Source organism: Grampus griseus, assembly GCF_964374135.1.
Source record: "Grampus griseus genome assembly, chromosome: 1".
Classification (NCBI taxonomy): Eukaryota; Metazoa; Chordata; class Mammalia; order Artiodactyla; family Delphinidae; genus Grampus; species Grampus griseus.
The window spans coordinates 14,636,656-14,651,285 of NC_139017.1; the positions used below are offsets into that span (position 1 = coordinate 14,636,656).

Consider the following 14,630-nt stretch of genomic DNA (forward strand, 5'->3'; position numbering starts at 1 on the left):
TTGTAAATTTCCCACTACTAAGATCATCGTATAACCAGGTTCAATGATCCAATCAAGGGAAAGAACCAAAATTTCATTTACTGTAATTTTTTTTTTTTCCATTTCTCACTTAAATTCTCCACATTGTACCTAAGCCTTTCTGATGAGTTCTCGGTGGAGAGAGAAATTAAGGAGACAGTGCCCTGCGTGATGTTGCCTCCTATACCAGTATTGGGCCAGAGGTCACTTACTTTTGCTGCAGCCCAATGGATTGTTGATATCCAAATGGCTTGCCCTGGGAACACAAGTATCACACTTTGAGCCAGTGACAAATCGTTTACAGAAACACTGGCCAGTGACTGAGTGACAGGTTTCATTCAAGGCTCCTGAGAGATGACAACTGCATGGCTGACATCTGAAAAGACAAATAAACCATCAAAGAGAATAACGTTTCGATTAATAATTCACAGTATAAGTTACATCTATCAATAACACTGTGGAATAAAATAGTCTGTTTTAGCCAGTGTATTGAAAAGGATTCCTGAGCTAAAAAACACAAAATACAACAAAACAGAAAAAACACCTTTATCAAAATGCCACTCACGATAAAATCTCTATGAAGCCATCTCTTTGTACACTAATTAATGCCAAGAAAGTGTTATATTGCTTTTTTCTATGCCATGATACATCTTATGGTTTATTTTCCATACTAGTTGCTCAATTAAGGACACTGTAAACTTCCCATCCTCACAAAAGCAGTTCTCCTGACAGCTAAAAATTAAGATGAGATACCCATAAAATTATCTCTTCAAGTATCTTTTAAGTTATGAAATACAAAACTGGGTATGATAATTACTGCTCCCCCTAAAAATCTTGTAATCCTTTAGTTTTATAAAGAGTAAAAATTATATAGTTTTCTAAAGACTACATTTTGCTAAGGAAACGGTTTGAGGAAGATACGTTCAAATACTGTTGATGCTTCAATATATGTTATGTGTCACTTTTTATTTTATGCACTAAACTTATTCACCCAAAATAATTAAAGAATAGAGCATTATTCTGATCTATGAAAAGATACTATTGATATAAATATAATGAAAGAACTTCATTTTGACTTAGATTTCCTGGACCCAACGTTGATTGTAAAAATCACTGTTTTGGCATTTTGCCATGGTAGAAACGAAAACCTGTTTTCTCAGAGTGAATTATTCAAACACTCACTCCATGTCAATGTCACAGATTAGGATAAGCAATTTGGGCACCATGAACCCTCAGAGAAGCAAAGCAGCACACGTAAGAAGACTACCACCTTTAAACAGAGACCTTCCATAGGGTACATTTAAAACAGAAGTATGGCTTCCCCTATATTTTCTAATAAAGATGCTGGATGGATAGAGTTACTTCATCTCACTGCGACTTTTATGGTGTGATCTCCTGGGTAATCATTCAAGACCCTTTAAAAAGCTGATAAAAGCTAAGGCTACTAAATAAGCTGCAAATTTGTTTTATGGACTAATATCACCTTGGGAATAAATAAAGTACAGTTTGTCCTGAAACCCACTATACTGTAGTTTGCCCTTTTTATGTCATGATAAAAGGACATGTTTCCCTCCAAACAACTATCCTGTATCCTTTACGTATAGACACTGCAGCAGAACTCCATCTCAAATAGGTATTTTGTTTAGGTGTTTAAGGATTAGATCTGAAGAAAATTATGCATGGAAATTAAAATGGAATTACAGAAGCAACAAAATATTTAATTTGCTCCTAACTTCATTATATGCTATTACTTAGAGTATATTGTCGGCTTTTAATGTAATATTGGTAAGCAGAAGCAATAAGAGACAAGCTTCTCTCAATGCATATATATATATCACCGCACCACTCATGAATAAGTGTGTGTCAAGTATTTCAGCTTTTATTACCATTCACTCATGAGACAATCACATTTCTTTTACATACAGTACATTTAGAGTAATAGTTTCCAGTGTATAACATAATTCCTTTCTTTGATGGAGATCTGTTTTCTTCACGTTAACTGTTACATGCTTAACTCCAAGTCAGCTCTGTCAATATACATGGGATATTAAGTTCCAAATCCAAACGGAATAAACCAGTTCTTAGGAAAGCATGCAGTGTTTTGAGTAACTAAATGTGACTCTTCCTGATTTCATAGTCTTTTTATCCCAGCCATTGTTATATGCAACTTCTCTGACTTCTTATAATGGCTTGACGTTAGTAAGAGAGATTTTTACCTGGATGAAGTTCATAGGAGACTTTTCTGAATATTATAGTTTGTTTCTAGCCTAAAGGACGCTGGGGATAATCTTGTAATTAAGGTTTAAGTAAAATGATTCCTGTAAATTTCTCAGCCATTCAAATATAATTTTAAACATTTCTAAGACTCTTTAGCAGATAAGCTACAAGTTTGATGTCATTTTATAAGTTATCCTTCCTCAAGAGCATCTCCTAAATGAAATACATTTCACATTTATTAAAACAAAATTATACATAATGAAGGAAAAGACATTTTAAGCTTAGAAAGAGAAACACCAAACTAAGATGAATTGTGATATTGATTTTGTGAGGATAAATGGTTTTTGTAATATTAATATAAAGAAACCTTTATTACACTGATTCTCCTGGTACAGCTAGGGCTTCTCCCGCAATCTGTTTAAAATCTTCATTTTTCATCCTTATGGGAAAACCTCACTTGCTAAATGGATTTCATAAAGAGTAATCTGTCAAGATTTATATAGATAAACAATTTGTGATGTTTATTGACCAGTTCATTATGGTTACCATTACAGTTCTGTTTGGGCCCTTACATAACTTAGTGTTTACTGGATAGAATGGGAAAGAAGGTAATTAGCTTCTGTCTCTTAAATCTCATATATTTTCCTTTCCAGAGAGCTTCTTCCAGTTGTGCAAACAGTAAGATAAAGAGTTATCCTACTTATTACTATTGCGGAAACATCACTATGAATGAAGGGAATGAGTTTCAATAGGGCATCTCACTTCATCACGTGAGGGAGAGCTACCACAATAGGAGGCCCACGGATACGGTCCAGGATATAGATGACTTTACTGACGTTTCTCTTTGGACACCTCTCTTCTGTCTGGAGCCTCAACTCATAGGTAACATCAAATTGAGTTAAAGATATTGACCGACATAGATAACATTCACTGAGGGCTAATTATGTCCCAGGACTGGACTAGGCACCGAGCACATAAAGATGAACAAGATAGAATTGTCCCTGTCTTCAAGGAGCCCTCAGTCTAGTGAGAAATGAAAAAATGGAGAGAGAATCAATAAAGATGTGTACAGACTCTTTGGGAACACAGAAAAGGACCAACTGCCTACTCTGGTGGAAAAGGATCAGGGCAGGGAAAGGAGTAGTAAGAAGGAATCCTGGAAGAGGATGTTTGGACTGCATAGTAAAAGATGAATAGGAGGGCTTCCCTGGTGGCGCAGCGGTTGAGAGTCCGCCTGCCGATGCAGGGGACGCGGGTTCGTGTCCCGGTCCGGGAGGATCCCACATGCCGCGGAGCGGCTGGGTCCGTGAGCCATGGCCGCTGAGCCTGCGTGTCCGGAGCCTGTGCTCTGCAGCGGGAGAGGCCACAACAGTGAGAGGCCCGAGTACCGCCAAAAAAAAAAAAAAAAGATGAATAGGAATAAGCCAAGCCAACCAGGGAGGGGAGAAAAGAGACAGATAAGACACAGCAGGAGAGGGTGGGAAATTTTAAGCAATTCAAAAATTTTGGATATAAATTCCAAACAAGAAGGTGGTGACAGATAAAGGTGGACAGGTAAGCAGAGGTAAGATAATGCTAGATTAGGTGCAGTGGTGACAGTGGGAAGGAGCAGGATAGATTTAAGAAATGTTTAGTGTGTGAAATCAGTAGGATGGGGTGGACACATTGAAAAGAGACGTGAAGAAGGAAATAAGGGTGTGGGGTTACTCCCGGTTTTCTAATTTGCTGATGGGTGGATGACGGGGTCATCATTTAACATAAAGAACGAAGAAGGAAGAGACCTCCAATTGCTGAAGGACTTTAGTCAAGGATTATTAATAATCATTAAGAATAGAAGAGAAAGAGGCTTCAAGGCAAATTGGAGAAATTAGACAAAGAGTTTTCTTCCATCAGTCCCTAGCACAAAGACCAGCAACCAGTAAGTGTTCGATAAATATTGTTGAATAAATGAATGAATAAAGCACTAGAAAAGCTTTAGACTTAGGGCACCACAGATAAATCTAAACGTGACACATAGCTTTAATAACAATTTAACTCTTTTGAGTCCTTTCTGATTGGCATAGCTGTCCCCCTGGCTAACCTCTCCCCAAGGAAGGGGCCACTCTTTAAGGGCTGGCCTTCTATTCTGACTCCCTAAGGCCAGAAGAGTTCTTGGTTCAGTCCTTCTGTGCAGGATCCCATGAGTGCCCTCCAGAGGAGTCTGGTTTTCCCCTGGTTAAGATTCTATTCCATCTCTTCAGTGGACGTGTGGTCTCACTGAGCTTCCCAGTTTCCCTTTCTTCACAGCCAACTAGTAGCACCAGATTCTCTTAGAACCGACGTCCAGAATTATAAGAGAGGGATTTGGGGTTTGGAGATCCTCTGTGTGTGAGCTGAAAGCCGTATCACGTGGCTTAATGGAGAGGAAGTGAGTGGTGCTGTCTCATCAAGGAAGGAGGAGTCTGCAGTGTTCAGGCCACCCGCCCTAGTGAAGCCTTCCTACAAGTAAAGGGACTCGTAAGAACTGGACCTGGGCAGTGACTCCCTTGCATCCAGACAACAGTGCCATCCGAGTCCAGGGTGGGGACATTCCTGTCATCTGAAGAAGACCTTGCTAAGCACAGTCCTGTATTTGGGCCTCTGCCACTTTCTCCTTTGTTGGCACTCCACCTAATCACAGGGAATGTAGGCCACGTCCAACATGCTAGTCACAAAGACCAGACATTTAAAAGGAAAAGAAATCCCAGAAGACTCACTATATTAACAATAACACACGTTTATGTCTAGAAGCTCTAGGGTTCCTTTCCTTAACCTCCTCATTATATGAACATGATAACTCTGAGGTCCGAAAGCAGAGTCAAATTCTTCAAGTGCTCTCAGGGAGGAGCAAGTACACTAATTCTGTGACCCCAGAGGTAGAAGGAAGATCGGTCAAGAAAGTCACAGGAATGAAATTTTTGCTTAATATGAAGAATAAGATTAGAGTTGTTTGAAATAAAGATGAGTTGTTTCAGAGACAATAAGCTCTTTTCAGTCCCATGTTTTCAGCAGAAGCTGAACGATCAGTTATCCTTAAAGGTGATTTATGTAGAAAAATGTATAGGGTACAGTTTAACCAAAGTTACTTTTAAGCTCCTTTCCCAATCTATAGAGTTATGATTCTACAGTGCTTGGTGGGATTAAGTAACTTGCTCAGGGGTCACTGACTCTTGGTTACAGACTCAGCAATCTTTATCTAAAAGGACCAGACTACTAAATATTTTAGGCTTTGTGGCCAAATGACCTCTGGGGCAACTCAACTCTGCTGTAGTAGTGTGCAAGCAGCCATAGACAGTATGTGAAGATTGAGTATTACTGTGTTCCAATAAAATTTTATTTCCATAAATAGGTGGCAGGCCAGGTCTGGTCCACAGGCCACAGTTTGCTGAACCCTGGTGTAGTAGGTTGAATTATTACCCCCCAACAATGTCAAAGTTCCAATCTCCAGAACTTGTGCTACCTTACTTGGCAAAGGAACTTTGCAGATTTGAGATAAAGAGATTACCCTGTATTATCTGAGTATCTAAATGTAATCACAAGAGTCCTGATAGGAGACAGACAAGAAGGTGAGAGTCAGAGAGAGAAGATGTAAGAACATACGCAGAGATCAGAGAAGACAGAAAACACTACTGTGCTGGCTTTGAAGGTGAAGAAAGGAGCCATGAGCTAAGGAATGGGGGTGGTGTCTGGAACTGGGGAAAGCAAGGAAGTGGGTCTTCTCCTGCTGTCCAAGATAAACATAGGCCTGCTGACACCTTGACTTTAGCCCAATGAAACTAACTTAGGACTTCTGGCTTCCATAACTATAAGATAATAAATTCATGTTGTTTTATGCTGCTAAGTTTGTAGTAAATAATTATCATAGCAGGAATAGGACACGAATAGGCCTGGTCTAGTAGAACAGCCATAATTGGAACCTAAACACCTTGATGCCAACACTGTTATTCCTATTATATCACATTGAATAAATGCTACTAGTTTATAAAAACTGAGATTTCTTAGAGAGCCATACAGAATCTGTATTAAAGGAGAATATATCATCTAGTGGTCACGGTAGATTGCAAAAATGACCACAACTCTTCACCTCTCTGTTTACGCAGGTCCTTTGCAACTAACTGTGCAATTCCTTCCATCAAAAAGTAGAGTCTATTTCTCCACCTCTGAATATGTGCTGGCCTGTGACTTGCTTTGGCTGACAGACTAAGGCAAAAGTAACTTTGTGGCAGTTCCAAGCATAGGTCTCAAGTGTCCGAGCACCTTTCTGCTCTCTTTGGGAACTCATCCACTCCCTCATGAGTGAGCCCTGGCTAGGTGGCTAGCTGATGAGAGGCATGTGGCCCTTTAACCCCATCACCCTAGATAAGAACTAGCTGTCTAACAAAGAGTCATAGAGGAGAATGAATCTGTGAGGAACATTCCCCAGCATTCCACTGTGATACCACCAAAGGACAAGAAAGTTATCTGCTTCCCTTTGAAGTCATTGATCTGGTTCTCAGAAAAAGAGACCGATTGAGATCCCTTGGAAATATACATGTCAAAAGATGGCCAGACCAAATATTTAACTTAGTGGTGAAATGGAGAACTTGTGCAGTAAAACCAAAAGTAATCTGGTCACAGAAGAATTTTACTTTATGTTTTAGAAGTCTGAGCCTTTTGATTTCCCTGGCCAGCCTAGATCCCAATTCCCTACTATCTGAGGGAAATCATAGTTCATTGTGTGTCAGCTGGTCAGTAGAAGACACATAGTGATACTTCTAGCTCCTTAAGGCTAAAAAAAGACAATATACCACTAATGAATGGAAAGAAAAGAAGTCATTATGGAAAAAATCTTTAGGGGATTGTGAGGTTTGGATGGTATGTGAGAAAATGGTGGTGCCCCAGATGAACTGGAACCGTCTTGTGGGCTGAGAGAAAGAGGACTCGTAGTTACAGGTCAACTTGCGAACAGTGCTAGGGAGTGCACTGTGTCAAATATGGGTCTCAACTACCCACTGAGACAAACTGAATGTGGCCCATTTTTGTCTCATTGTTTTTGGTTTAGACAAATATGATATATTTTTATTCACTTTTTTTTGCTTTATTGATTTTTTCAGTGGGCAGACTTATTTTTGCTTCATTGTTTTCAATACTGATTAAATCACGTTTGCCTTATGTGTCCAAGGTAAATGGAGTGATTTTTGCACTTAGATCAGCTTTTTAAAAACACATGCCCTTTTTTGTGATAGGGAGCTTTTGAAGAATGGACTACTTAGATGAAAACAGGCAAATGATTTTGTTACTGTTGTGTTTGGGGCATTTTTTGTCACTGTTGCTGTAGTTTAGGGTCAGGTCCTATTTTATGTTACTTATTTTGCCCTTGGGAGTATTAAAAAAAGTATATAAAATAAGCCAAGAGAAAAATATAGCAAACACAGCTGTGCACAATAAAGAGAAGATGGAGTAGGGTAAGGGATATGTGTGAACTTCATGGAGGGGTTAAGTAAAATCCTCTGAATATATAAATGGAGAAAGCAGATGAGAAAGTCAATTTATTTTCAAAATCAATGAAGAGATACAATGATACTTGTATCTTCTCCTTGCTTAAAAATAAAATACTTATATTCTTTGTAGAATTCTGGAAATTAATGAAATAAATTTATACTTATAAGTACCTACAAGGTACAGTCAAATGATTTTAGATGATTTTCTTTCTTTTTTTAAAATTTTAACATCTGGGCACAAATAGTTATTTTCCTAACTGCATGTCTGTATACATTTAGACTATGAGTGGATTTTTTCCTTCAGAAAACAAAAATTCCTTATACTAGATGGAATCCCATATGTTGTAGCCATCTTTGCACACATTTTCAAAATAGTCAGTGTTAGTATATATACACAAGAACAACCAGAAGTCAACAAATAGATTTCAATATCATTCAGGAAAGGAATGGAAAACATAAAAAGAATAAAATCCATTTTTATCTCTTCTCAGTGATGAGCAAAAGTATACATTCAAGCAATTCTCATTGTCACATTTTGAAACATCTTTCTCTATGACCTTCTGTGCTAGAGGATTTCTTCTCTATCATCGATGTTAAAGTGAAATGCGACAGTAGAATTCATCAGTGGAATAGAAGGGTCAACTCTAGACAAGGGCATTCCAGATGACTGATTTAACAAGGGACAAATCCTGCTGATTTCTTTGGGTCTTTGTGGTTAAGGAAGGCTTTATTTATTTCAGAGAAGCTGCATTACACGTGGTGGCTCTTGCTTTCAATAGCTCTTTCCAGCAGCAGCGTATGCTAATATCAAGAGCCAACCCTGCCCAATCTGAGAGCATCCTGAGTCGCACGTGGGTGGTGCAGACTTGAATAGTTATTTTAAGATTTATATCCCTTTCACTAAGATGATGACGGCATGAGACTTTTATTTTTTTAATTTTTGGCAGAGGTGAGGAAAGTAATGCAAATGAGAATTTTTTCTGTGTTGGTTATATTAAGAATGGGATGCATGAGAGGCATGCAAATTTAAAACTCAGAGAGACAACTAGCCATAGGCCTAGAGCCCATGATGGAGATCTGAAGATGTGATAATATATTTGAAAGTCATTTACAGGCATGTAGAGGTTGAAATCATAGACGTTGATATGTAAGTTGAAGGGCCAGATTAAAGAGGGCTAATCATCAAAAGAAATAGAAAACAAATCAGAGAAGCAGAATCTTGGGAACCAAAGGAAAAGATGATTTTAAGAAAAGTGCAAACAATAAAATAATTAGCACACTGGAAAACCATTAGTCATAAAAAGCAATGATAAATTAATTTTACTTTCATCTTTCACTGATCCTTTAAATATATCATATGGGGCTAATTCCCCTGTCTGCCACCTGGATATAAAGTGAGTCAGCTGTATGGCGTTTCTGGTCTTTCTTAGGTAACAGAAAGTCCTACAGCTATTTTAAGTTGCAAAGCATGGGTTCAACAAGAAGAACCAAACTGGAGGCATCAGATTTCCTGGTTTTAAAATATATTACAAAGCTATTGTAACCAAAACAGTATGGTACTGGCATTAAAAACAGACACACAGACGAATGGAACAGAATAGAGAGCCCAGAAACAAATCCATGCATATTAGTCAACTGATCTTCAAAAAGCGTATCAGGAACACACAACGAGGAAAGGATGGTCTCTTCAATAAATGGTGCTGGCAAAACTAAATATTCACATGCAGAAGAATGAAATTGGACCCTAAATCATCATATACAAAAATCAACTCAAAATGGATTAAAAACTCAAAGTTAATATCAGAGTCTAAAACTACTAGAAGAAAACATAGGGAAAAAGCTTCTTGACATTGGTCTGGGCAATGATTTTGTGGTTATGACACCAAAGCTCAGGCAAAAAAGCAAAAAGAGATGAACTAAAAAGCTTTTGCACAGCAAACGAAGTAACCAACAGAGTGAAAACAGACAGACTACAGAATGGGAGAAAATATTTGCAAACCATCTATCTGATAGGGGGTTAATATCCAAAATATATAAGAAACTCATACAACTCAATAGCAAAAAAAAAAAACCCTAATTTAAAAAAATGAGCAAAGGATATTTATAGACATTTCTCCAAAGAAGACATGCAAATGGCCAACAGGTACATTAAAAGGTGCTCAACATCATTAATCATCAGGGAAATGCAAATCAAACCACAATGAGATATCACCTCACACCTGTTACAATGGCTATTATCAAAAAGCTAGGTGTTGGTGAGGATGTGGAGAAAAGGGAAGCCCTGTACACTACTGGTGGGAATGTAAGTTGGTACAGTCACTATGGAAAACAGTATGAAAGTTCCTTAAGAAACTAAAAATAGGACTATCATATGATTCCGCAATCCCACTTCTGGGTATATATCCAAAGGAAATAAAATCAGGATCGTGAAGACATATCCGCACCCCTATGTTCACTACAGCATTATTCACAATAGCCAAGATAGGGAAACAACATAAATGCCCGTAAATGGATAAATGGATAAAGAAAATATGGCGTGTGTGTGTACTTCCTTACTTGACTCAATATAATTATCAGTCACCTAATATGTAAAGATATACAATTGTATTTATATGACACTTGTCATAAGTCTTTTTGCTTTGAACTCACACTTATTCTGGATTTTTTATGCTATAGAAGCTGCCAGCTTTTCAAACTTTGGCTCTATCTCCTAGACTACAGCCCGCACTCATCCCTTTTATTTTACTGGGTTCTGCTTTCCTAATTTTAACCTTGGCACCTTCTAATAATGTATTTGTTGTTGTTGTGGTGGTGGTGGTGGTGGTGATGATGAGGATGTATTTTATACCTACATTTCTGGCTCTTCCTATTTATTCCTCATCAATTCAGGTTAACATTTCAAGCCAGCTTTTAACCCAGGGAGTCTGATTCCCACGTTAGCCAGTCCAACTGCAGGGTGATAGGTGATAGAACACTACTCGTAAGCAATTCTTGGTCCTGGATTAGACTGGGGTGGGTAGATAAATGAGGGAGAAACAGAATGGGGTGAAGATCAGCCTGAGTTTACAAACACTGAAGGGGAGGGGAAGCCATGTAATGAAGGGAATCAGGTTTCACTTAAAGCAAGTGAAGTGAAAAAGCCAAGACAATTAGACATCTTTTGGTCATTAAGTAGGGGTTTTGGTGACAACACTGGCAAGAATAATAAGGGAGCTCAGTAGAGGGGAAATGGGTAAGTGACTGCTGGCACAAAATGTCATAGATAGGCATGAGTATTCCAAGGACAGCTGAGTGGGGAAGATATTTTTCTCTTGGTAATTAAGTGTTGTCAGAAAGACTATGGAAGAGATAGGAAATCTAAAGACAGAGGCTGCCAGTAGTGAAACAAACCAACCCCGGAGTTCCAACTGGGAAATTTGTGAGATGGTCTTTCAACAAAAAGTAGGTAGAGGGGGTGGTAGGTGCAATAACTGGCCCTGATTTTACTATCAAGATCCTGGTAATACTTCTTATTTAACATCTACTGTACCATGTGTTTTCTATACTCATTCAGAGTAATTTCATATTTGTACAGAAGAGTGGTAATGCTCTCAGACTAACCAAGATGATATTCCAATGGTAACAGAAGTGGAGCAGCATGGATTTGAAATATAAGATATGTAATAAGAACATAAAGTTGTTTTAATAAATACTTTAAATATTATATTAAAGTTTTTTAATCAAGTTGAATTTTAGTAGAAAGCCAAATGAACTAGCTTGAGTTCTTTTTCAATAATTTACCCCGTCACACTGTCCACACTCTAATCAAGCTGTTAATGAAGAGTGTAACAGCCAAAAGGCAGGCAGCAGGGTGACGATGAGTTGAAAAAATCATCTCAAACCCTTGAGCACTTAGCCTTTATATTTATAAACACTCACAGACACATATTGAGAGACAGATTTGGTTGGTGTGTGCAGACACAACACTAGTTTCTTGGGGATAGGAACGTCAAAGAATTCATGGATACAGTCCCAATCCTAGACAGATTTATTACCTGACCAGACCAAGAAAACACACATGGAATTGGCATTCCAGCACACCTTCAAAAGTACAGCAATGGACACATCTGCATGAAAGCAAATGCCCACAAATACACAGGAAGTAAGAAGTAGAACATTAAAGACAGTGTAACTTTGAAAAGTGGTTAATTTACTTTCAGAAGGTACTTTACACACTGGGGAAAAAAAAATCTTATCACTGAATTCAAAGATATGTTTCTCATCTGCCAGTCTTTAAACCTAAATTAGAAAGGCAAAAGGAACATAAATGAATGCAGTAATAAATTCAGGGTCCATGTAGAACAAAGTATATACACACATATGATACCTATCTTAGCCTGTGTATGTGCTTGTGTATTTACTTTTATGGATATTTCTTTCCCTGTCTTTCTCCACAACCAAATTTTGAGTTCTTTACAGAAAAAGGATTTTATCTTATTAAATATTCCCAGGCCCTAATACTGGACACATTTATCAACGTACAGCAACCCATACATTGGAACTCTAGGCGATATGCAAAGATTACTATTATGTTTAATAAATGCAGACATCAATGCATATAAGAATATATCCACAGACTAAGGGGGACAGAAAATACTCCTTTTTACAGAAGATACTGCCAAAAATTCACTGTTAGTTAAAAAAAAAAAAAAGTAATTACAAATATAATTTAGTAAAAACATTTAATTATTAATTCTTATAAACACTTACCTTCCAGCTAGAGGATCAAATCCAAAGTAAAGGTCTTTACAATGGTCACAACTTTGCCCGGCAATGGAATCATCTTGGCAAACACACTGACCAGTCCAGCTATTACAGATGTGATTAACTGCACCAGTCTTGTGGCATGAACATGGCAGGCAGCCAGTGGCATTGCCTGGAGAAATATAAAAACCTGGAAATGAAGCAATGAAAAGTTTTTATTATACTTTCTACCCAGTCTTTTCTTTAAAAAATAACATTTTGATTACATTGAAAAACAGAACGCTCTAACACGGCACTATCTAAGTCCCTGTACAAACGTGGCTGTAGCCGTTCTTTATCAGTATGTCAATTATGACCAAAGAAAAGCTGAGTAAATAATTGACGTTGTAACTGGGTGTCTTCCTGGCACCTACGATTCAGTGAATGTAAAACCTATTTCATAATCTTTCCACTAAAGACTGGTCCCTCCTCTAATCATCTCTGTTTCAGCAAATAGCACCACCATCTATTGCTTCAGTTGCTTCAGCTGGAACTCTGAGACATCTTTGGTAGGGTAGCCTGATAAAATACAGGATGCCCAGTTAAATTTGAATTTCTGATAACCAATGATTATTTTAGTAAAATTATGTCCCATGTGATATTTGCTCGTATTAAAAAATTATCATTTGAAATTCAAATTTAATTGAGCATCCTATATTTTGCTAAAACTGGCAACTCTTGAGTCCTTCACTTCCCTGTGCCCCTACATATAGCAAATTACCAAGTCCTATGAATACTGCCTTCTAAGAATTTTAAATCTTCTACTCTCCATCCCCACTGCCACCTCCCTGGTTAAAGTCACTACCAAGTTTTCTATAGTTAACACTATGTACCAGAGGCTATGATAAAAGCTTTATATTCACTGTCTCATTTAGTTCTCACTGTTAGCAATGTTAATAATTCAGGCATTATTATGTCTATTACATAAATTAGACAACTGAAAGTTAGGAAGGTTAACAAACTTTCCTAAAATGATAGAGTTGACAAATAGCAGATTCAAACCCAGGCATCTCAACCACAGAGGCTGTCTCACCCCCTAGCATCCCTCTTGTCCTCCTCCAATCTATTCTTCATAGTGTAGCTGGAACCATCTTTTTCAGAGTGTATATTGAACACCTCATTCCTCTGTTTAAAATTACTTCATAACTTCCTATTCCCTTTAGGAAAAAAATAAATCCTAGCACAGCTTCCAACCCTCCAGTAAGGTCCTGCCTATCTCCCTAGCTTCATTTTACAGCTCATCCCATCTGCCCCAGTCATACTTCATTCTGTTCTTGATGCCTAAATGCTTTTCATGGGCAGTTCTGTCTGCTGAAATGATTTGGACCCACCTTTTCTGCTTAGCTCACTCTATGCATATCAGGTCTTGTGACTCTTCCTCCAGTAACCTATTCTGGGCTAGTTCAGGTATGCCTGTTAGTTTCACAGCATTCTATTTCCTATAGAGTGCTGAGGAAAATTACAATTAATCTCACTTCCACCAGACTGTAACCACCCTGAAGGCAGGAACCTCATCTGACTAATTCATCATTGTCTACCCAGCATCCAATACAGTGCTTGCCACAAAGGAGGCACTCGAACACTGGAATTCACAAAACTGCACCAAATTATGAGGTAGGCATTGATCCCAACAAGTACTATATTTAAAAAAACAAAAACAGAATTTAGATTAATTATAAAATCTGTATTTTTTCTTATAGAAAAAGAAGGGAAATAAAATATGATTCAAAAATATCTTCCAGTGACTTAAAATTTCTTGGACCCAGAAGGTGGAAATCAACAGTTATAAAATTAGAAACTCACTGGACATTTGGATGATGAAGCAGTCATATGAGGGAGAAATGGTTCTGGGTGTTGTGTGATATGTGTGTTTGTGCATGTACGTATATATACACATACATACGCATATTCACATATATACACACACAAGTGTGTGCATAATGTTACAAGGAATTTTCTTGAAACGATGAATGAAGCTCTGGCAAATGAAAATAAGTGGTACAGTTGTCAGGATCACTAACTTACATTTATAAAATATCAGTGATATGAAAGAGAGGAAAAAGCGTGAGCACACAGGGAAGCACTCTGTGGTATCTATTCTTTAGGGGAAAAACC

The 14,630-nt window shown here is 37.8% G+C and overlaps 1 protein-coding gene across 1 annotated transcript in view; it reads right to left on the bottom strand.

Annotated features, from left to right (window-relative positions):
• The window catches only part of USH2A (usherin), a gene marked incomplete at its 5' end in the record, with an annotated part of 770,156 nt that overhangs the window by 588,782 nt on the left and 166,744 nt on the right, over window positions 1–14,630 (bottom strand). Inside the window, 2 exons of the mRNA XM_082666701.1 lie at window positions 231–394; window positions 12,483–12,666. Of these exons, the coding sequence (XP_082522827.1) occupies window positions 231–394; window positions 12,483–12,666 (348 nt within the window). The remainder of the gene's footprint in view (window positions 1–230; window positions 395–12,482; window positions 12,667–14,630) is intronic.